The sequence below is a fragment of the Apium graveolens genome, chromosome 2, assembly GCF_009905375.1.
Source record: "Apium graveolens cultivar Ventura chromosome 2, ASM990537v1, whole genome shotgun sequence".
NCBI lineage: Eukaryota > Viridiplantae > Streptophyta > Magnoliopsida > Apiales > Apiaceae > Apium > Apium graveolens.
The window spans coordinates 314,249,632-314,275,504 of NC_133648.1; the positions used below are offsets into that span (position 1 = coordinate 314,249,632).

Below are 25,873 nucleotides of genomic sequence, written 5' to 3' on the forward strand. Positions count from 1 at the left end.
TGAATTTGACCATATTAAATTCATGAAACTTCTTGTCAGAAGGTGTGAATTGGGAATCGGCATTACCCTTCCTTCAAGAACACATCGTGGAATAAGATATCCAAATAGGTCCCAATGTCTACCCAGAATCTTTTAACTTCAAAAACAATCTATCATATGTATTATGAACTGCGGGACGTCAAGGAGGAACATCACCCCTTCAATATCTAAATTATTAAAGGCTACATCAACTTAAGCCTTGAATATTTTGGTGCTTTGACAATTATATGTATGACTCCTCGAGCATAAAACTTCCTTGAATTTCTTGAAGTCCAAGCGGCTGTTAGTCCTTCAAAGACCATATCGATAACCGGCCCTCGGGGCTGCGTGTTTCCCTGGAGTATCTTAATCTCCCCTCTTATTCTTTATAATCTTTCACTCTATTACTTCATTCACTATCTTGGTGAACATGTTCAGTATCCCTCATCGGATTCATAACTCAATTGTATTCCTTAGCTGACGGCAATCATCAATGTCATCTTCATGAAATATGGGATATAAATTCTTGTTCCTCTTTTAAAGGTTGGCGCATAGTGGCATCGTCTATTGACAGTCTTCATCTTTCTCAATTTTCATCAATATGCGGCTTCTTGGAGCATTAAAACGTGCATAATTGGTTAACTTTGGTTCTCTACTGTTCTTTCTCAAGGGATAATCAGGATCTCCATCGGGGATACTTATCCTTATCATCACAATCTTGATCCTCCTTTGGCTTCTAGTTGTAATCTTCATCGCCTTCTATTATAGGTCAAATTCTTCTTCATGTTGTTTATTTTTACATTGACATACTTTCCTTCCCACTATTATAACTTGTGTACTTTTCAGATGAGTGTCGGCCAATGAAAACTTAAAGTTGACATCTAAAGCTCCTTGTTGGTATCATTGACATTCTATTATCCAAGTCTGTGACCTTGAGGGTTTTTCCTTGAATTGATCCATATTATACAAGGATTCCTTATATCCTCGTTATATATTCATGGGAGATGCAGAACTCTTCTTATGCACTCTTGCACCATCATTGAGTCATGCCCCCTGGGGTTTAAGAAAACTCGATGCACTTTATAAAATTGTGCATCGACTCTTGTAATAGAGAGTTTGTGAACTTTCTTACGGGGTTAGCCGGATTACCGATTTCATCATATGCTCAGATGGAGGTACCTTCAGCTTCCTTGAAATATAGGTATTCATAATTTCTCTCATGGAGAGATACATTGGATCATTCAGACCTTCAAGGGGTATCAAATCTTTGGGACCAACCCCTAAAATTTCCGTCTTTCTTATTCTTGGAAAGCCGTTCAGACCGACTATATCGGGGAATTGACCATCGGGGCTCCAGGCCTTCTAATTTTTGCAAGTAGTCGAGTTTGTTGTTCTATTTTCTTTTCTTCCATTAAATCACGAGTTTGATGAGATGAAAATCCGATCTTCATCATCCTAAGCTTTCAGTCCTTGAGGCCCTTGAGGATTGGGACATCTTCTTTTGGTAGGTCACTTCCTGGACATCACCTTCTTGGAGTTACATCCTTATCAATTCAGATTTCATCATCCTCCGTAGAGGGACTAGAATAATCATAAAGTTGATCATTGATGGGTTTCAATCGTTGAATATAAAAGGGGCTTATAGCCTTTGCACGGTGGACGTTGAATTCTGCTTCCTTGGTTATAATTTTTGAAACCATATCCCAGATCAACCATGGTTCGGGAAAGAAGAACATTGTTATAAAATTGTGACGCTTGTGGCATGATAAAGCTAAGGTTTCAGCTACCATCCGAAATTAATGATTCGACCTTTGAACTTGAGGATTCTATCTTTCGAATTTGGAGATCTTGAATCGTCCCTTCAGATTGAGATCGGATCTTTGCTTACCGCATCTCCAAACTTGTTAAATTTTGTTGGTGTGCTTCTCATGAGTTCGAATTCTTTTTCGCAATGGTTTGAGGAATCATCCTTTCGCACCCTCGAGACTGAGAACGTATTCAGACAACGGGCTCTTTATTTGGTCATCTCCTTCATGGATCGGTCTCCTTATTAGATGGGCGATCACTGTCCCAGTTATTGGGACAAATGAAATCTCAGGCTCTTTTACGAATGGGGGTCGACCCTTGCAAATGTCAGGATTCATACCTTAATACGGTCGACGCTGAAGTTTATTTCAATCAGGCGGGTTAGCGTTCCTCCTAAACGAAAACATAATCGTTAACATCTGAAATTCGATTGGGGATTCGTCCCTTCATTTTGCATTCCTTGATATTGGGGATCGGTCCCTAGAATTAGCTTTCGGGTCACAGGGAATCCCATTATTATGGTGGTTTTGTGATTGAGAGTTGTGGTACTTCAATGATGGAAGCGACAACTTGAGTTGTGGCTGGTAGATCTTGATCGCTTTATGTTTCTCGAACTTTTTGGGTTTTTGAATGTGTGCTTCATGAGCACAGATCCTCTTTTTTATGATTTTGAGCATTCGCCCCTTCACGTCTTCAGGGCTAAAACCGCCCTTTGACAATAGGTTCCTTGCTCGGCTACACCCTTATTGGGGTAATCTCCTCTTAATATGAACAATCACTATCCTCGATATAGGCACCATGGAAATCGTAACTTCTCTCTTGAATGAGGTTTAGCCATTACAAATAGTAAGGTTCGTACTTCTCATGTACTTGACGTTACATTCCTCCTCGAAATTCTACATCCCATAATGTGGATGTTTATTCACCCTTGAGGGAAGCATAAATATTAACATTTGAAATTCCAATGTTCATTGGTGAGAGGACCATATATAGTTTGAGACTCCCCTTAACTATACATCCCTTGAGGTTGAAGACCGTTCTTTGAATCAGCAGTTGGGTAATGCGGATCTTCATCCCTGAGAGATTGGTCCCTCAGATATTGAGGTTTGACTGTGGTGGAATCTCGACGTTGGATGCGGCATTGCACATCGCAGCAGGTAGTTTCTCGGTCCTTCTTCGTGCTTTCATGGTTGTCGTATTTTTCCCACATACGGCGCCATATGTTATGGATAAAAACGGGTATTTATTTATTTTACATATTTAATGCTAAGGTTTGATAAGTTTCGAACTTTAATGGTTGCGCTTCTGTTTCGTGGCGTAAATCCGCCCTCATAAGATGTCTACGTACTTTGGCGCATGCCAAGGATCAAGACAAAATGTAGTTATTGGTGATGCATGCCATCGGGGCTATGACAGCGAGAGCTCACCAAGGACGTATTGACTTTCATGTCCTTCCAGGACTAAGTCTAAAATGTCATTCTAGGTAATGGGCTCGTGGCTTGTAGGATTCCTTCTCGGCTTTGTGACGTGTGGAGCTCTTGTCCCAAAAACGTTCTCATTTAAGTTGAAAGGGTAAGACTCTTTATATAGACGTTGAGAGTCTAGGAATTAGGGTAGAATTGGGTGACTTGGTGGGCAAGTCTCCATCTCTGATTGGACTTTGGAGTCCTAGAAAGCAGGAATTAGTTTTCTTCTAAATTTAGATTGCTTGGAGGCTACTTCTTGTAGTAGTTACTTATTTGAACACATTCATTGACCTATTTAATTAGCCCCTTTATTAATTACAAAATTAATAAATAATTAGGGGTTTGTGCTCAGGTCTAATTAATACTACATCATTCCCGCAATTAGGGTAATTTTTATTCTCTATCAGTGAGTAGCTGGTAAATGAAGTATTAGAGTTAGAAAACTGGAAAATTATACTTGCCGAATCTATTAATATCCAAAAAAATTTGTGCTCTGTAATTTCAGTTTCATCATCACATATCGAGTAAATAGAAGAAGGAAAGCCCTTTCTTTTGAACAAATATTCTATTGTTGCTAATACATCGTAGCAAAATCTTCACAGATAAATTTTCTCTTTTTAGTAGTACAGTAATGGACCAAATTCTATTCTATAATGACTTATATATAAGTTGTAAACTAACCCTTACAAAACACTCAAAAACTCTTATAATGATATAAGATATGATAAATAATATTTTTTTATGAGTTGACCATAAGTATAAAATAATAGTAACTTGGATGGTAGATTAAAATTGATTTATTTTCATTAATTATGATGAGCATCTCAAATGTAAAAAAAATTAGGTTTTTTTTATTAATATGTCCCACTTTAAATATTTATTTATAAATATATCCCAATTATCATTTTATTTATAAATATATCCCATTTTTAAATTTTGTAACAATTTTTGGTTAATCAGGATCTCTCTAATATCAGTTGTAGGGCTTCTTAGATTTTCAGGGCAGTGACAGGGGCCAAAAGAAAAATTTGGCCTTGGCTCACTCCACAATGTATGATGAGGGCTATCCACCGAGGTTAATGTATATGCAAGGAAGTGATAATGATTAGCGAATCTGGATTCTGAACTATTAACCATTGGGTGATATTAATTGGGTGATATTAATGATAGAAGTGTAAAATTTTACTCAAATATTAATTTTTTATATTACTACTTTAGTGTTTAAATTTTTTTGTTTATTACTGGAGGCAAGATCACTAAAAATAATTAACATAATCTTTTGACATTAAATTAAATACAGTAGAACCTCGATAAATGAATGTTCGATAAATGAATAACCTCGTCTAATGAATAAATTTCTTCGGTCCCAACTTGGTCCAATGGGTTTAACGAATAATTTCGCTTAATGCATTAAAGAATAAATACAAATGAAGTCTTTATAGGCCCTATGTAAATATAAATGAATAATCATTATATTTCAAATAATATATTTTTATTTATATAATATATCATGAATACATTTCATTCAATGACTAATTTTCAAACACATTAATAAGTCATATTTTTTCGAAAAATGCCTCCAAAGTTGATTGTTTCTTTCCTCCCCCAAAATGCATCTGATCCTTGATTTTATGTAAAGCATGCACCACTTCTGGAATATTTTGATCATGTTGCAGCAGGTAGTTTTTTATAGTGACAATAGCTTGAAAAGCTTCTCTTGAGGATACTTGTGGTATAGTGATGCTATCATCGGGTTCGGGATCATTTGCCTCATCATTTAGTACAACTTCAATGATTTCTTCGTCCGTAGGAGAATCCATAACCGCATTATTCTCTTCAGGATAGTTCAAAAGATGTTCAACATTCATCACATTTCTATAGTTCAATTTAGAAAGGAGTTTAGTTAAATCTTGGATCTCTTGTTCTAGCTAACCATCTTCTACTTCAGGAACATCAACTTCTTCTGATCGAATTTTACAGTGGCGAAAACAGTTTGCTATTGTTTTTGTTGTCACATCAAAACTCTAAGCCATGGTAACAAAATTAATAGCATCCAAAATATTTATTTTTTCAAGATTTGGTGAGTCAGCCTCAAGCATCTGCAAAATGCTAGAATAGAAATGACGTCGATAATGAACTTTGAATGCTCTAATAATCCCGACATCACATGGTTGAATTTTAGAAGTTGTGTTAGGGGGCAAAAAATATAACTCCACATTTCTCAAGCCTTCAACAATCTTTGGATGTGCCGGACAATTGTCTACTAGCAAGAGAATCTTTCTACCATTCATTCTCTTGTCAAACCAATGACAATATTCTTGAAAAAGCAAACCAGTCATCCAAGCTTTCTTATTAAATCGATACTCACAATTAAGATTATTCATATTCACATTCTTAAAGCATCTAGGTTTTGCATACTTACCAATAACCCAAAGAGGCACTTTATCAGGCCCGTCACCGTTACAGCAAACAGCAATAGTGATTCTCTCCTTATCTTTCTTCCGCCCTTCAAGCTGCTTCGTGGCAAGTGAATGGTCAGCCTCCAACCGATAAAACAATCTGGTTTCATCCATATTGTATATATCTTTAAAGTTGAATTGGTCTAGTTTTGACCGTATCTCGGGTAAAGCATTTGCAATATCCTCCATGTTAACTGAACCACTCTCACCAAATCGTCGGTAAGACTTGATTGAATATCTTGCCTTAAAACGTTTGAGCCATCCACTAGAAAAGCTAAATTCTGAGTTTGTTTCTCCATACATTTTCTGCATAAACTCTTTTGCTTTACCCTGGATCATTTCTCCTGACATATTCACCTTCTCTTGTCTTTGAAGAAACCATTTATATAAAGCATTCTCTAGTTCAGGATATTTAGCTGACTTGTGCCTCTTAACATTGCTATTTTTCATCTCATCGGACAAATATTCTGACGATCTTTTGAGAGTATTTGATATTGTGGTTTGGCTAGTAACCAAATCAAAATTTTCTTTCACCCATGCCTGCATATCTTTTTGGCTAATACTTGGATGCTCCTTTCTTATGCTCACACATGGCTCTCCTTATCTGATCTGTTAAAGTAATTTTTGTTACTGGTTTTGCTTGCTAGTTGGAAGCCATTATAGTAGATTGAACACCAAAATAGTAATATGATTGTGTTATAAATTATATATAACTTGGTATGAGGTATTGAGTAGATATCTTAATTCTAACTATCATGCATGTACACAGTAGTCTCAATATATGGTACGGTGCACTTTATCTACTCCATGCATGCATATACAACTAATCTAGAATTCTAAAAATATGAATGTAATTAAAGTTTGCATAAAAGTTATAACTACAAGGTACATTTGAACTTAATATATACAAAATGATATAATTACAAAAAAAAATCTAAAAATATCATCTAAATGAATTATTATTCATTTATCGATAAATAAATATTATATTCATTAATCGATAAATAAATAATCTCGCCAAATGAATATTTTTTTTTGGTCCCAAAGGTATTCATTTATCGAGTTTCTACTGTATATAGTTATTCATTAGCATGTAAAAAACCCCGTCAAAATAATTTAAAATTTTCAAAAGTAATTAACAAAATTCTAGAACAAATCTCTTAAAACTAATTTCTAGTTGTACATTGTTAGGGACTTTTTAGTCAATTAAAGTAGACAAATATATAAATATATAAATTGACTATATGTATACAGGTTTTATTAGAGTTTTTTTTTAAGAATGAGGTTTAATTAGAGTTTAAATTTAACCTTAAAACATATTTATAATTATTAAATTAAATAAAATATATTTATAAAGTTAACTATTAGTTTAGGATCTATTATACAAATTCTCAAAAATTTATATAAACATTTTATATGTCCACAAGCAACCATAAAAACCCTATAAATATACACACCCGTCAAGTTAATATAACAAATTATATTACCTATTTTGTCTATATACGAATGCCTCCAATACGTGCTGCAGTCTGGTTCGGTACAAATCAAATCAAATCATAACTGGCGATTTTTCAATATCTCCATTTACAATTAAATCGTTAGTATAGAAAAACCAAATCCACCCACATAATTGTGGTTGGTTTTATGATTTAACCACTCAAATAGTTACAAAAAACTAACATAAATAAATATTGTATTTACAAAATTATAATTTTTTACAAAAGAAATTCAATAAACTTAAAAATTCAATAAGCTAGCCTAGTGACACACAAAGACAAACTAATCTTGAAATATAAAAGTTGATGTAAAAATTTTCGAACTTTATTTTTACTGGGCCGAGTTCAAGTTTCAATACTTGGGTAATTTTGTTTATATGTATATTTCAATTATTTATAAAATTATATCATTATAAAGTATGTTTAATCTACTTTAATATGCATTTTTCAATTTTTCAAAATACTGAAATAATTAGTTTTTATTTACGGTCAAAGTTGAGTCAATTTGACCATCAAAAATCAAACAAAACAGATAAATTGGGACGAAGGGAGTATTAATTTATATAATTTGTGATTACGGTTAGATTTTTTCAATTTTTATAATAATGAATCCGCAATCAAATCGTAAATTAATAATTATCTAAATTTACATCCATGATCACCGGTATTTTGCAACTATCCCTTATATGCGCATCAGTTGTGGATGGTTTTTGCGGTTAATGCAATTGAGCGGTTTCAAATGTCCAGGGCTGATTTACATCTATATTGGGTAGGAGGGAAAATTGTCTAATGTAGTGCGAGTAGAAATTTAAATTTTGGGAGGTTTGGTTTGACTAGGAGCATGAACAAAAGTTTGCAATTATAATATTCTGACAACCTGCCTTTTCAGTGGTACGCAACCGGTACTCCTTCCGTTTTTAAAAATATTTTTTATTTATGTTGGACATGTTTTTAATTATTATTATTTCTAATTTCGTATTAGTATTAAATATAAAAATTTCATTATATTAAAGTACTCATAAATACGAATCCAACAAAATCACTAATAATTATGTTTAATCTTATAAATTAAATAGTTAATCGTTTACTATGAATAATGTCAAAAATCAATATAGGCAATTTATTAATGGACGGAGGGAGTACTATATTGCAAAACTCTTTCCTACTTTATTCGCTTCATATTCCTTCTTTTTAAAAATTCCTTCGTACTTTATTCTCTTCATATTCCTATCTTTTAGAAAGGTGCCATATTTTTGTGTATGATAGGTGGAAGTTCGTTCGGAATTTTAAAACAAAAAGTTTAACATTGGCATCTCTCTGGGAACCTACCTAGATCCGGAACAAAGTGGCTAATCGTTTTCGTTTATTTGTTTTAAAACCTGGTTGCATAGTTAGTCGGGTTTTGGCTCAGCTGAGTTCCTTTCAAGGATAAATCTTCGACCAACTATCATCATCTGCACCAGTCATTCCCAAGCATAGCAGGCAGTACACAACGATCAAGAACACGATAGATAGAACATTAAAAATCGAAACCACGATCCAGTCGGTCTTCATGTTTTCCGACAGCTTGTCTTTGCATGACTGGCAGTTGAAGCACAAAATACTGGGATCATTATCCCAGAACGCACAGTCGGTATCGGATGAAGCTTCTGCTGTTTTAGTCCAGTTACCGGGACTCACATACCTAAAGTTGCATAATTCAGAAGGTTTGCAGCATCCGGACTTCCCACAGAAAGTAAATTGTTAGTTAGAACAACGCCAAAATACATCTCAAAATCTGCTATATATAATCGACAATCAAATTATCAAAATTTCAGCATATTGCAAAAGTGCAGACTAATACGAAAGTTACCTGAATAGGAGTAAGACCAAGAAGTTCAGCATTAGTTATGCTCTTGCAAACCTCTTTATCTTGTAAACAACTGCTAATCTTCCTCCAGTTCTCATTATTATTCACTCTGTTCTGCAACCAATTGCCATAATCTCCGAGTTTATATTCCTTGTAACCTCTACCAGATAAAGATTCACCGAAGCCTTTGTTTGTCACCGCAAAAGTGAATATTGTTAAGCAGACGAGAAGGACAATGAGGACAAACGTGACTACTAGGTACATCCTGACGAGCCATGGAACTCCACAGCGGAAGCCTATGATCCCCGCTATGGAGATGATCGTAAGAATAGCGCCTAATGCTATGACTGTTTTATCCAGGAAGCCCTCGCATTCACTTGAGAGCCATAACCCGGTGTGAAAGATCAGGGCCGAGAACATGAATGTGTAAATAGTTGATGCTGCAATAGCAAAAGAAAATCGAACCATTTTTTTGTATTTGGCTCTTTCTTGAACGGATTTTCTTTCCGTTTGTTTTTTAGTATAAGGCTAGAACCTGTTGGCATGTATTTATAGAGAACAATAAAATCCAGTTAGGAACTAAAAAGTTTCCTGTTTTATTTTCTGTTGTGGACCCTCAATTTATCAAATTATAGGTCGCTCAGAAACTATTCCTTTTTTTTTGCCGACTGCTAATTTATATGTGTTTACATATTTAAAAAAAACTGTAAGACTCTTTACAAATAAAATCTCCTACCACCTGTGTACAAAATAGCGGTCTGATTTATAGGTTAGCTGTTTGTAACTTTACTAGACTCATGACATCATCTCTAACAAATACGGTAAATATGCTAGCATTACAAAGCTTACTGGTAACTCATCGGAGATTTTATCAGCAAGCATGGACATGCTACGCCAGTTGGGAAAAAAACAATCTTTACAAATACTAAGGAAAGAAAATCAGTGCTGAGAAAAAAAGACTTCTCAGCCATTCTAACAAGTTGTTCACCAACACTAAGATGAAATAGCATAATAACATTCAACACAAGTGATAACCAAATAACTGTTTATTTCTGGAATTGTCTTAAAGCAAAACAAACAAAAAAATTCAATTTCAAACAGAGATGCCATAATGCATGTCCCATGTCTCGTTCCATGAGATCATGATAAATTAAAGGGGTCCTGGAAATATACCATTTTCTCTCTGCTCATTCCACCTGTCGACCTGCAAAATATAGGACAACGATCATCCATATAGGTTTAGCAAAAGAAATAAAAAATCAACCATAAAACCATCTGATTTAATGATTTTCCATTCAGAAGATATTATTAAAGAAAAGATAAGATGATTAGAAAGTCGTAAACTGGCACTAGAACATGAGATAACAAGTGCACATGCCCAGTAATATTATCTTATAACCCATCAATTGACAGATGATTGCTAATACACTTGTCTAATAATTTATGTTCATAAGAACCCTGTGCTTGTACTCTAGATATATTAGAGTATATATTGGCTGGACAAGTCTGAACATGTACTAGAATAAGGACAAACTAGAATAGACAGCATACAAAAATAAAAGATACAATTTAGTCATTCAATCAACACACTGCAACAAGTACGGGAAAGGTGAGCCGAACAACTAGAGCAGAAAAAATCATCAAGAGGAATATATAATTAAAAGGAGCAGATAATTCTTAGCTCCGCCTGCCCTCGTAGTCATCAGCTCTCATTAAGAGATTAAAATCTCAAAGACTTCACAAGTGAACTGTGAAAGTTCCATAAAAGATTGTTCATCGAAAAAAATGGATAGCAAATTGCTTACCCATTCACCAGGGCACAGGGAACGGTAGTATTTGGCAAATTTCTCACAATCAGCGGATCCATCACCCTTTGCGGCAATGCACCTGCATTTTTTTAATTGAATAATGAGACAAAAACTTGCTTACAAAAATAAATAATCATCTTAAATCACTTACTAATATCATATATGGCCATCAATAGATAAAAAATTATCATTAATAGCTTATTTGCTTGCAAACCGGTTTTTCGTGGATCACCTTAAACAAACATGCCAAAATATATAGTCATACAAAATTTTATGAATATATATAAAGTTATACAAGCTTCTATCATGAATAATATATTCTTCTTTCGATTGATACTGCATTCATTCGTTATTCAGTCATTCTACACAAATAGACTGCAAATCTTAACCAGTACAAGAGTGAACTTATAATTACTAGAACTTATATCAGGCAATGCAACTATAGTAGACTTGCAGTGCTTCTTTGCAAAAGATATAATTTGATTATTAACAATCTGCACTAATTTTGTCATTCTAATTCTTTCATACTAATCCTTTTAACTAACCCTATGAACTATTTTTTATCACTTTCTATTTCTTTTTGGATGGGCCCATCTGATTCACCATCTCCGGGTCTCCCCAGTTAAAATTCATTACATGAATCCCATTAAAAGTGAATGACAATGACTATACTTTAGTCCATGCTTGGGTAAACTTACTAATTAAATATAGTTTAAAGTTAAAACCCCAACCATAAATATTACATGTGAAGTTCCCAGGATTCAGTCATTTAATCTAGATGACTACAGGTGTCGGCATATAAAAAATCAATTATTCAAAGCAATTGAGCAAAGCTTCGAAATGAAATTCTTTAGGTCACCACGCCTACATATTTTACATGTAGGCCCCGTAAAATATAAAAAGACCACAAATAAAATATTTCACACCTATCTCCCTTGTTCACTTTATGAAAGGTTAAGGGTTAACCTTGTCAAAGACAAGGTGGGTGGGTGAACGTGTTTAATCATACAAGCATAACAAACATTGCGCATGGAAGCCCAAGGGGCTGCTAATTGCAGATCCATAGTAGAATATTACAATAATTTTAATATTGAGTTTAATTTATCCTCAATACCAACATCAAAAGTTGCCAACTTTTTTGATATCATTTTCTATACAATACCAATAGCATATTTCATTTCTTCTTAACTTATTCGGTAGAATTATAAAATAAAAAATAATATAAACATTTAACATGGCTAGCTTACTGAAAATTAATCTAACTAGGTCTTATATATTACATTTACATTTTGTTGTTTTAAAAAATTGCCTTAGCTTCATTAAAAAATGTATTTTTAACTCAGGCGCTATAAATTTATCGAGGTTATATGTTCAAAAAAATTAGTGTTAAGGTAGAAGAGCCACTAGTCCACTACAAGTTAATACCGTGTTCTCAGCGGATGAAAGCTGTGTTTTTGTTTCCCGAGAAAACTGACTTACATTTTATATATAGAAGTATAGACAACAATTTATAGTAGTTTCTCCAGGCTTTCCAAATCCTAGCTATAATTTAGGAACGTCTAGAGAACCGTGTTTTCTGTTATTTTTAAGTTTTCAATTTTTTTTAAAAAATACCAACACCTTTGACTTTTTTCAATTTTCCGGGAAAGTTATTCTGAAAAAGTGACAAAGTAAACAGGGACTAAGCAACCCTACTTGATTCATACATGAAGGATGCAGCAACTTAATTAAAACAATCAGATATAAGACAGAATGACGGTTAATCAGTTCCACTACAAGCTTCTATACGTAGTTATCAAAATCGAAAATTCAATGGCTTTCAGAAAAAATACCTATGAAACTCAATGTAGCGTGTGAAGCAATGTCTGCTTTGATTTGTTGTTGGGAAGCGGAAATCAGCTGGTGCAGTTTTTAGTTCAATCTGAAAACAACAGATAGCATAAAGAAAAAAGGAACAAGATAACACTGATTGTCACTCAAGGATTAAAACTTCATCATATACTCGAAAATGTAGTCAACACAAGTAGTATTTAAACGTTTTTCTTCAAGTATTATTCTTTTGCTGCCAAGTTTTTTCAGAAAAACGCATGTAAACATCAAGTCACCATACAGCATCACCTCATACGAAATTTCTCACTCCAAACAAACAACACAGACATAAATGACACTATAACACACACACACACACAAACACATCATACCATCAAGCAAAAAGTAAATAAAATACAAAAACCTTTATAACCAAAATTTATAAATCGGATAAATTCCCTACATGACTAATCCTTCTACCAAATATTAAAAGCCCCGAAAACTATCCATAATCTCACACCACACATTCAAATTTCTCGAAAATCCATTTTATACCGAAACACACAAATTACTTTACCCACCCGTACATACAATTCTTATTCGCATAACAACCACAACACAACCCAGGATCCTTATTAACCCTCAATTATTCCTAATAAACATTTCACAATCATGGACCATTGACCAATCAAGAACAATCAAAACCAATATCAAGAACCGATTTTTATATCAAACCCAGATAAAATTATGAGTTTTTATCAAAGATTTAATCAAACATCATCTAAAACTAATCAAAATGTTTGTACTTCACATCAAAACACACATACATATAAACAATTAAATAAAGATTTCATTTTTAGTGCACAGAAATTAAAACAATTGCAATTAAGATTGAAAAATGAAATGGGTATTTAGAATTACTACCTCAGCCATTTGTGATTAGATCAAAGGTAGAAGCTTTACAGATACAAATCAGCGTATGTAAAATGAAATGAAATGTGTATGTGGTTTATTTATACGAGACTAATCTTTCTAACCCGACCCGGTTTTAGAAGAGAAAGCGAATGGGCCGCTAAGGGTAATCATTAGTCCATCCGATTATAGTGTCCATCTTAAGTGGGCTTTTCAATAGGGGTAAACTAGTTTCTTGTTAAAAAAGCCCCTGGTGTCCAATTTTCAACAAGTAAAAATAAACATGGTTCAACTTGGATATGATATTATTTAGAAAAAATTATTTGTGGCGCTATTGGCGGGAACTGGAATTAGTCGGTTTATATATTATATAATAATTAATCGGATAATCAGCTATTAATTGGCATACTAAGTGGATATATTTAAAATCATGTAATAATATTTAATTTATTAAATTTGATTATAATTTTATGAAGAATATGCATTGATTAATCGGATATCAAAATCGAATTAGTATAGCACCTTATACTAATCGAATGATTAATCTGTAAAAAAATTGTGTTTTTTAGAAGAGTGTGTGGCACAAATATAAATGAGAAATTTGAAATTTTTATAGTTTTGGACATGTTATTACTACCGAAATTGTTAGTAAATGCTACTTAATATTTTGCTAATATTTTTAATTTAGCGCTCGAGACTCTGCCACTAGTCACTTGGACTTTCACACTTCTTTTTTGAAGAAAGATTAGAAATTTTATTCTATCAACTAACTCTAACAAAATACAATCTCTTAACTTGATAGTAATATCAGTCCTATCAAAAATACGATCTAGGAATTTATATGCAACCCTCACAAACTGTTGAACTACAATATTTGCAGACCGTTTGATAAAATAAAAATAGACTTTGTTTAAAACATTAATATCAGCATGTCTTTATAGTCTGACCAAAAGATGAACACATTGGAACTTTGCTTCGGATCGCCTGCATAACAGCTAAGCAATCAGATTCTAGCTCCACCCGTGGCCAGTTTTTCTATTTGATACAAGACAACGCCTCCTTTATATCCATCGCCTCTGCAAATTCAGCCGTAACAACCCCTGAGCAACACTTCGTTCTACCTTCAATCAACTGTCCCGTCGAGTCCCTAGCAACCAGACCGAAACCATACTACACTCTATCTGAGAATAGTTCTGCATTTACTGTTATCTTTATAGTATTCTTCTGAGGTCTAACCCATTTTAAAGCTCCATCCCCTTCCCTTGTAGATTTAAACAAATCACTTGTACAGAGAATTTGGGCTTGTCTCCATTGTAAAAGGTAATTCTTTGCAGAAGCAATAACACTATTTACATATGAACGTTTTTTCCCTATCAAGTTGTTCCGAGCTTGCCAGAGTGCCCAACAAATTGTGGCTATCACAACATGCTGAGAATGACTGCAAATGTTGAACATACGGACCGACCAACTGTAAAAATCCGGATCATTTGATAAACCGTTATTGGGCAGTGCTATGCTCCAACACTGAGCTACAAACTAGCAAGAAACAACACTATGAAAAATTGGTTTATCTCCATTCATACACACTGGGCATCTTTTATCCACCTGCATATGTTTATAAATAAGCTGCAGCTTCGTTTAAAGACAACCAGAAAGAGCACGTAACAGCAAATTGAGAGCTTTTGGAGGAGCTTTCACCTTCCACAACAAACTCTAAATACTTGAAATATCAGCCATATTATATGAACCTTTATGCCTTTGAATCACATTATACGCACTCTTGACACAGTAAACAGCCGAGTTCTCATGAATCCAAAAGATGGTATCTTCTCCCACTTGGTCATCCAGCTTAATTTTCTGAATATAATTTTGATCCCTCACATTGAACATATCATGAATTAGCTCATGGTCCCATTTTTTTTGTTCCAGTTTTCCATAGGGCCTTAATTTTGTTTTTTAGAGGACTTCAGACTCCGTCGTGATGTATGGATGAGATTCATCTACTAACCATGGCTAACCAGAAATAGTTATGGGTTCCCCTGATCCTATTCTCCATCTAACACCTGACTGCACCACCTTCCCTAGCTTCGAGTTCTAGAAATCTCCTTCAACAAAATAGCGAGCCTTATACACTCTAGAGGCCAATGTATCTGGTCTTGTTATGAATCTCCACCCTTCTTTTCCTAGCATGGCCGGATTAAAATCCCGCAAGTTTCGAAACCTCATACCCCCGATGCTTTATGCTGACTTAATCTGTCCCAACTAAATTAATGAATTTTATTCTTACCATCTTGAGGCGAGTTTCACCAGTATCTCAACAAAGTTTTTTCAATATCTCTAGTTAGCTCGAGAAGAAGAAGGAATATACTCATAACATACGATGGCAGAGTATACGCCACCATTTTAATCAAAATTTCTTGACCTAACTTGGACACCGGTCTATTCTCCCAACTTCTAACTTTGTTGATCATCTTGTCCTTAAAGAAACCAAGAATTGCTGGATTTTTTCTCCCCAAAATATTTGGCAATCCAAGGTATTTACTATGATTATCATCTTCCTTCATTAACAATGCTTGACAGGCCTCTATTATGTTATACTGGATCATATTAGTACTCTAAAAGTTTGATGAGTTGTCCTTATTCACTTTTTGACCAAAAGCTTCTTCAAAGACTCTCAATAACTCCATAATTCTCCTTGTTTCATATATAGTAGCTTTACAGAATAAGTATACATCATCAGCAAACAACATATATGAGATAGTTGGAGCTTGTCTACTAACCTTCACTCCATGGATCCATTTCTGCTTCTCATAATGAGACATCAAGGCTGACAAGCTCTCCGCACAAATAATAGATAGATAAGGTGATAAAGGATCACCTTGTCTAATTCCTCGACTAGGAATAATAGGCCCCATGACATTAGAACCATGCACCACATTATAAGAGACAGAGGAGACACATTTTAGAATCAAATGAACCCACCAATTACTGAAGCCCATTTTATTCAAAATAGCTCTTAAAAATCCCATTCGATCTTGTAGTACGCCTTACTCATGTCAATTTTAATGGTCATGAAACCTTCTTTTCCATATTTCTTCCTTTTTATATAATGCATAACTTCATATGATATCAAAATATTGTCTAAAATGAGCCTCCCCGGTATAAACGCGCTTTGAGAATCATACACTATCATTTCCAACACATCCTTCAATCTATTTACCACAACTTTTGTAATAATTTTGACAAGAATTGTGGCGCCCCGAAATCCGGGGTCAGGAATCTCGGAGGCCACGCCATCTAAACTACTACAACCACATAACTCACACTACAATATATAAATACTCACGCTTCACGACCCCACACTTATCACACACACACACACACTTACATGTTATTGTCTTAGAAACGAACCATTCATAACTAGAGTAATTCAACCATCAAGTGATAATTATTACAACCCAAAAGTGATTAAGTCTTACCGGGGAGTAACCTTTAAGTAAGGCTAGTCCGTCGGACAAATATACATTTCTTGTTTATTATCTTACATAAGTCATACTTATAAATAAGCCGAACTAAAAACAACTGAAAACTAATCCAGCTTATTCGGACTACTTGTGGTACAACACCAAACAATCTACGGAATAGCTGGCCATTTTCTACCCGTTTCCTGGCTGTGGTTCTCATGGCAGGCATCTTGATTCACTGTTGTGTTGTGTCAATTTAAGAAAACAAGTGTGAGCGATAATGCCCAGCATAATAATGTACAGTATGAAAATGACTGTATGATAACTTACGTAAATCATCATATATGATACTTATGTTTTATTCGAAATTAGTTTTCCCTTAGTGACACACACCTTCTATGAAAATAATTCTTTAGGGGATTTTATTATCCTGCGAATACCTTAATAGTAAACCCAGCACCTAGGCTTGGGTTACGGTATTGCATCACAATTCCAATTGGAAGAATTAGGACACTTATTGGAGCCACCGCATACGATGATCAGTCGTAATACGATAATAGTAACCTTTTCTACTAGTAGAAGGACGACACCTTCGTATCCCGGTTATCACCCTTGCCGCATTCGGGCTATGTGTCCCATTTTTGGGTATACACATACTTCACAAGCTCCTGAGTACACAGAGTACCTTCGCCTGCGGTACCTTTGGTAGTCCATCTAGCACACATAGTACCAGAGTCTACCCCTCCCTTGTCCTTTTTAAAAAGAATTCAATCATATCTCGAGAACTCGAACCACATCGAAGTTCCCCAAGCGTTTTGCTTGTTGATAGAAACAGTTTAGCTTACTAAGATATAAATGTATATATATATATACGTAATTCCGAAATTTTTGGAGGAAGTACTAAGGATGTGAGTTGACCGTTGTCAAAAGATAATTTAATAAGGGGGGAAAATTTTCTCCTTGAAACTATATTCAAAATATTAAATAAGTCGGGATAATATTTTCCGACGATCTGAAATATTCGAATGATTTTCCGAAGTCAGAAAGTATATTTTAAATCAGGATCTATGATTCTTACATCAATAATAAACCCTTTAATGAATAATAAATAATTACACGATAATCGATAAATAATTAAATCTCGAATGAGTTTACTCTCTAAAAGAATATTTAAAATAATATTCCTCAACTAGTTTCTGTCTACGTAGTTAATAATCTTTAATGTTTAATCAGGTTTGAAATAAATAATCATTGAAGTATACTACTCCCATAATAAATAATTAGGTATATAGTATTTATTATTCGAACCATAAAATATAGTTGAGGGAATATGATCATTGGGAAATCGTTTTAACAAAAGTTCGAGGTATTTTAATGTTTCGTAAGTGGACGTTTAGTCCCTTTAAAACGTACTATTATGGACTTGTAATCGTCCTATAATATCACCGGAATGATTCCCGGGTTTTCATCTTAAAAATTCCGACCGACTCTCGGTCTTATAATCATACGTCACACTTGAAATTAAATATTTTACGATATATCCTTATCGTACAACATCGCTACATTATGCGAAAAATTCAATTACTACGTATCATGGCAAGCATGGTATCTATGCAATGATAGTAAAACAATCATTTCACAACATAACAGTAAAATGGAGTTGGGTTCGTAAACTTGCCTGGGTATTTTGAGGTGGAGGATGCTCTATGTTCCGCTCAGAAATCTATAATCATAAACACAATTCGTTAGGTCCCGTTTAATTTACGGCGACTCGCACTTATGCGCTACTTATTATGCACCCTCTCAATTTGTACTACTCTTATTATTCCTTTAAGTCCTTATTCACATCATGGTCGCTTCATTTTTCTAAGTACCTTAGGTTCATTTTCATTATCGCCGTCGGCTCCGCTTATGGATTCTACGGTTTCTAATCGCGCGGTCTCGGCTCCGATATTTTTATAAAATTGAAAAATCATTATTTTCACTTGAAATTTTTATGGCAGTTAGGAAACTCAATATGTTACTCTATGTAAAAAGTTCATGATTTATTAATGCTTTTAAGTCGATCCTTTATATTTTCAAAATTCGTAATTCGTAGCAGTTTTTGTCGCGTAAACCACTTTTAGTAAAACATCCATAACTTTTGATCCGTAAATCGGAATCAAGCGATTCAAGTGCCTAAACGATCCTTATAACACTGTCTACTGTCTATCATAATAAAGGGTTATTTTTCAAGAAACTATAGTTTACATATTCGGGACTTTCTGCAGAAACTTAAAGTTATATTTTGTTCGTTTTAGCGAGATTACGTTTACGATCGGAGTTTCGTTTACGCCTTAAATCTTTATACTACCACCAACAATCATCATATCATCATCAAAACACTAACTTATCTCAAGAAAATCATGTTTTTGAGGCAACAACAATCAACCTTAAATCTACTTAGCTAAACATCAAGATTTCAACAATATCACCTCTAAAACTAGGTTTGTAACTACATACTAAAAGGATCTTGAAATTGAATCTTAAATAAAGTTGGGTCAAAGATTTTTACTTTTATTGAAAGCTTGAGATGTTTTCTTGAGGATGGTGGAGTCTTGGGAGTGCTTGGTATGGTTTTTGGAACCTAAAACCACCATTGAAATCAAGAAACCAAAGAAGAGTTACTATTCATATTATTCACTAGCAACTTTCTTGATTTTATTTCACCCATCAAACCTTGATAAAAAGAGATCAAAGAATTATCTTACCTTAGTTTGGTTGTTTGGAATCTTGAGAATTAATGGGAGGATTTAACCATGGCTAGAACTTGAGATTTTGATTTTGAATTCCTCGATGAAGAAAGCCGAATGGAAGAAATGAAGAAGGGGGAGAAAGTTTTATGCTTGCTTCCTTGGTTGCTTCTAGGAAATGGGATTGGTGATATCTTATATTGATTTGATATTCTCCTAGTATAGAATCCTAGGTTTATTCTTGTTGCCAAATCCATGGACAAATCTAAGTAGCTTCCTAGTTTACAAGCTAAGTTACTTGTTTTAGCTTCCTTAGCACACTATTTGATTAGCCTTGGTTGATCATCCTATATCTAGCTCACTATTTGATAAAGTAACCATGGTTACTTTCTTACCATGGTTAGTTAGTTCATTACGTTTATTTAATCATTTACGCGTTCGCTCGGTCGCTTAAACGTTTTCGTAATAATTCCTCGTAAATGGTTCGCGATGTAATTCCTTTCGCATTTATTCCTTATGTTTTGAATTATCATACATGGATATAAATCCATAGGGTTTTAATCTTGTAATTATATTGGGATTCCCGTAATCCTCGATGAGTCGTAAATATGGTCATTTTTCAAAGTTCGTTTTCTTCGAAAACTAATAGCGTTTACATACACTCATTTGGTACGTATAATCATAATATCAACTCCGAAACTAATTTTCTCATGCACTACATAGTGTGGGTTCAAAAAAATTTCCCGTCCGTCAGGGTTATTATTCATTAAACATTTTACAAGGTCTCAAAAATTCGAGTTATTAAAAGAATATTACACAACAAGATTGGTCTTAAATCACTTACTTGAGAGGGGGTTTTCTTTTTCGAAATAAGGGCCAAATTTGTGTTATTTAAACCATTCGGAAGCTCTCTATCTCAAATGAATTTCCTCGTCAAATCCACAATATCACACCCAACAGTCGTCCGATGTATCTGAAAGAAGGCTGGTGTTATGCCATCAGGACTAGGAAATTTTTCCGGGTGCACCTGAAACAAGGCGAACTTAACTTCTTCTTCCGTTACTTCACATAACAGTGCCCTATTTCGCACATTAGTGATAGTAGTTGGCACTTTATCAATAACTCACTCCCATTCTGAGGTGTTTGCAGTGAATAACTCGTTAAAGTAATTTGATATAACATCATCCAATCCATCATTCCAATCAACCCATTCCCCATCAGGTTTTTGAAGTTTATGAATATAATTTGATCTTCTCCTCGCACTTGCTGCATTGTGAAAGTAGCGACTATTTTTATCTCCATCCTTTAGCCATTACTATTTCGACCTTTGACGCCAAAAAATCTTCTTATGGTCCAGAATTTTGAACAATTTATGTTTAGTCTCCTTAAACTTCTCTGTAGACTCTGCATCGCACTTGTTTTAGCTCGTTTTTGCACTCTTTAATTGGACTACTAAAATTATCAATCAATTCTCGTCCCCAGAAACCAATTTTTACGCCACATTGCTGTATTTTCTAGTTGAATATCACTTAACGCACTTTGTGGCGCCCCAAAATCCGGGGTCAGGAATCTCGGAGGCCACGCCATCTAAACTACTACAAACCACATACCTCACACTACAATATATAAATACTCACACTTTACGAACCCATACTAATCACACACACACACTTACAGGTTATTGTCTTGGAAATGAACCATTCATAACTAGAGTAAATCAACCATAAAGTGATAGTTATTACAACCCAAATGTAATTAAGTCTTACAGGGGAGTAAGCTTTAAGTAAGGCTAGTCCGTCGGTCAAATATGCGTTTCTTGTTTATTACCTTACATAAGTCATATTTATAAATATGCCGAACTAAAAAGAACTGAAAACCAATCCAGCTTATTCGGACTACTTGTGGTACAACACCAAACAATCTACGGAATAACTGGCCATTTCCTAGCCGTTTCTTGGATGTGGTTCTCATGGTAGGCATCTTGATTCACTGTTGTGTTGTGTCAATTTAAGAAAATAAGTGTGAGCTATAATGCCTAGCATAATAATGCACAGTATGAAAATGACTGTATGATAACTTACGTAAAACATCATATATGATAATTACGTTTTATTCGAATTTAGTTTTTCCTTGGTGACACACACTGTTAGGAATATGTGTATTAGTTTGATGATAAGTTAAACAAAACACTTAAGTAGAAATCTAGTGTTTGTAGCCTCAACGGATAAGACCATCTTGGCTATCCGTTGAAGGAGTAGCTTTACTTAGCAATAAGTTTAGTATTGTAGCACATTTCATTCTCTGGATTCAAGTTGTAATTCGTAGATGTTGTAGGAAATTATCAGTCATGTTGACTATTAGTGGATATGCAAATAGGAGGGCTAATTGTAAATATTTCATGCCTTGTAATTTTGTATAAGTGAAGAAATATCAACTGATATTGAAGACCTTCAACGGATAAGAAACAAAGCTTCAACGGATGTCTCTAAAGCTTCAACGGATAATATCCATCAACGGATAAGTGCTTCAACGGATAAAGACTTCAACTGCTAATGCATCAACGGATAAAGCTTTAACGGATAAAGCCTCAACGGATAAGGCATCAACGGATGAAAGCTTCAACGGATGCTTAGTTCATTAGCAGTTGATAGTGACAATTCATAAGCTGACAGAGGCACATGGGTTGACAGAGACAAACTGGAATGTGGAAGCCTCTAGGAGGAATCAAGAAAATACAGCATTTCCATTCTGGTGCAAACAAGGAAGTATTCAAAGATTAACAGCTAAGCCTAAATTGCATTGGATAGAGAAATGAAGAAGAAACATGTGAAGAGCCTTTTTAATTGTATTTTACAGTTTTGTCTTCACTTGTAAACTTGGTGACATATAAACCAAGTAGCAGCTAGTTAGATGTGAATTTTCCAGAGCTGTTTAGAAAAATCCAGAGAGAAAATCATTTAGTTTGTACTAGGAAGCAGCTGTGATTTAATTCTTTGAATCACAGATTTTCTGAAATAACACATCTCTGGTGGAACAACAAATCCACCAGAAAAGTTTTTAAGTTCTTTGTGTTCTCTATATTTGTGTTTGAATATATATCTGTCTGTATTAGCTTCAAGCCATTCACACACATCTGCTCACTAAAACACTTAGCCTTAGAAACTACTCAAAACTTGAAAAAGTTTTGAGATTTACATTCAACCCCCCTTCTGTAAATCTTATTGTTAGTCCACTGGAAATAATAATTGGTATCAGAGCAAGCTCTTAACATACAAAGAGTTTAAAGATCTATTCTGCTAACATCATGAGTAAGAAGGATATTGGTGTAAAAATTCCAATCTTGGAAAGAGATAACTATCATCACTGGAAAGTGAAGATGCATTTACATCTTCTCTCTCAAGATGAAAGCTACATCAACTGCATTGAAAATGGTCCTCACATCCCTCACAAGGTGGCCACAGCTGCTACTGCAACAGTTGCTGTTGGACAGTCTATTCCCAAGCCAAAAGCAGAATGGACTGTTGAAGATATTGAAGAGGTTCACAAGGACAAGAAAGCCATGAACATTCTGTTTAATGGCCTAGATCAAGATATGTTTGACAATGTCATTAACAGCCAAACTGCTAAGGAAATTTGGGATACTGTGCAGCTTATCTGTGAAGGCACTGAGCAAGTTAGAGAAAACAAAATGCAGCTTCTCATTCAATAGTATGAATATTTTCATTTTGAAGAAGGAGAATCATTGAATGATACCTTCAACAGATTTCAGAAACTGTTGAATGGATTGAAGCTGTATGGTAGAATGTACCAAGTCAAGGACTCCAATTTAAAATTTCTAAGGTCTCTACCAAAGGAATGGAAGCCTCTGACTGTTTCTCTAAGAAATTCTCAAGATTATAAGGACTTCACACTTGAAAGATTATATGGAATTTTGAAGACATATGAACTTGAGATGGAGCAAGATGAGTTGTTGGAAAAGGGAAAGAGAAAAGGAGGATCAGTTGCACTTGTAGCTGACAGTGAGAAGGTTGGAGCCAGGAATGAGGAGAAGATAATGCCAAGTCTCAAAATTGGCACAAGCAAATCAGAATCAAGCAAGGGTAAAGAGCAAGTAGCTGAGGATGAAAACAATTCCAGTCAGGATGACTCTGATGATGTTGATGAACATCTGGCTTTTCTGTCCAGGAGGTTTGCAAAGATGAAGTTCAGAAAAAATACAAAATTCACTAAGCCAAACAAAAACATGGTGGACAAATCCAAGTTCAAATGTTATAATTGTGGCATTAGTGGACACTTTGCAAGTGAGTGTAGGAAGAGAATAATGTGTTTTTAAGTGATAGGAATGCTGTGTTAGAAGATCAGGTAATTGAGCTTGAAAAGATTAAACTTAAATGCTTGACTGTTGAGAGTGAACTAGGAGAAGCTGTTAAGAAAGTAGAAATTCTTTCTAAACAGTTAGAAAGTGAGCAAGAGGTAATCAAGGCCTGGAAAACATCTAGGGATGTTAGTGTTCAGATTGCCAAGGTTCAGGGAATTGAATCATTCTGTGAGGATGCCTGGAAGAAAAACAAAAAGGAGTTAGAATTAATTGATAGATTGTCAACGAATGTGGAATCAACGGATGATGAAAGTTATCCATTAGAGGAAGAAAAAGAGCATCCGTTGAAGGCTCATCAATTAAAACAGGCAAGTAATTTTAAAAATAAAAATCTCAATAAGAAGGATGATTCAACTTTCAAGAACTTTGTCAAAGAAGGAGCTAGCACATCCAAAGATGTCACTAAGGTGAATATAGGACACATGACTTTAGATCAGCTGAAAAATAGGCTTAAGTTGGTTGAGGATAAGAAGGAAACTAAAAGAAAATCTAAAAGAAATGGGAAGGTAGGGATTAATAAATATAACAATTACACACCTGATAGGTATGCTCCTAGAAAAAGCTGTGTGCATTGTAAAAGTGTTAATCACCTATCTGATAATTGCAAATCTGTTAAAAATGCTCCCATGCCTTCAAATCCCTCCATGCCTAACATGTCTATGTCACCTCTGCATGCTATGCCTGTTATGTCTCATCAGAATCCCCATGCACATTTTGCAAACATGCCATATATTAATAATCCTTATTTTACTACATTTAGTATGCCTCAAATACCATACAATATGCCTATATGAAATAACATGTTTGCACAATCTATGCCTTATCAAATTCAATCAAATGTGCTAAATGATTCTGTGACTAACCCTAAACTTCAACCAACCACATCTGAGATCAAGGTTGACCCAAAGTTACCTAAGTCAAAAGATGCAGGAGGAATGAAGTCTAGGAAAAAGACTAACAAGGCTGGACCCAAGGAAACTTGGGTACCAAAATCAACTTGATTGATTTTGTTGTGTGCAGGGAAAAAGAAAGAATCTATGGTACTTGGAAAGTGGTTGTTCAAGACACATGACAGGAGATTTCACCCTGCTCACAGAGTTTAAGGAGAGAGTTGGCCCTAGCATAACCTTTGGAGATGACAACAAAGGATTCACTATGGGATATGGCTTGATTTCAAAAGAAAATGACATCATTGATGAAGTTGCATTGGTTGATGGTCTCAAACACAACTTATTGAGCATCAGTCAACTATGTGACAGAGGGAATACCGTTTTCTTCAATTCTGAAGCCTGTATTGTCACAAGTAAGAAGGACAATAAAGTGGTTCTAACTGGAGTTAGAAAAGGGAATGTGTACTTAGCTGACTTCAACTCTACAGATGCAGAATCTATTACTTGTCTTCTCAGCAAAGCAAGCTCAGTTGAAAGTTAGCTATGGCACAAGAAGTTGTCCCATTTGAATTTCAAGACAATGAATGATCTAGTAAAAAAGGACTTAGTTAGAGGAATACCTCTAGTAGAATTCACAAGGGATGGACTGTGTGATGCTTGTCAGAAAGGAAAGCAAAAGAAAGTATCATTCAGTAAGAAGCTTGAATCTGCAATTGATGAACCATTACAACTGCTACACATGGATCTTTTTGGACCAGTCAATGTATTGTCAATTTCAAGGAAAAA

At 34.7% G+C, this 25,873-nt stretch overlaps 2 protein-coding genes and 1 pseudogene across 2 annotated transcripts; all 3 read right to left on the reverse strand.

Moving 5' to 3' along the window:
* Positions 1-4,846: 4,846 nt before the first annotated feature.
* LOC141703847 (CENP-B homolog protein 2-like) lies at positions 4,847-6,295 on the reverse strand (annotated as a pseudogene).
* A 2,115-nt stretch (positions 6,296-8,410) lies between these two features.
* LOC141708797 (tetraspanin-8-like) lies at positions 8,411-9,985 on the reverse strand. The gene is made up of 2 exons (XM_074512583.1): positions 9,098-9,985; positions 8,411-8,967 (listed from the first exon to the last, which is right to left on the reverse strand). Exons 1-2 carry the CDS (start codon positions 9,560-9,562, stop codon positions 8,668-8,670), a joined length of 765 nt encoding a protein of 254 aa, XP_074368684.1. The 5' UTR covers positions 9,563-9,985; the 3' UTR covers positions 8,411-8,667.
* Positions 9,986-10,125: 140 nt separating this feature from the next.
* Positions 10,126-13,785, reverse strand: LOC141708798 (cytochrome c oxidase subunit 6b-2). Its single transcript, XM_074512584.1, has 4 exons — positions 13,636-13,785; positions 12,735-12,823; positions 10,900-10,981; positions 10,126-10,298 (listed from the first exon to the last, which is right to left on the reverse strand). Exons 1-4 carry the CDS (start codon positions 13,642-13,644, stop codon positions 10,245-10,247), a joined length of 234 nt encoding a protein of 77 aa, XP_074368685.1. The 5' UTR covers positions 13,645-13,785; the 3' UTR covers positions 10,126-10,244.
* Between the last annotated feature and the right edge of the window lie 12,088 nt (positions 13,786-25,873).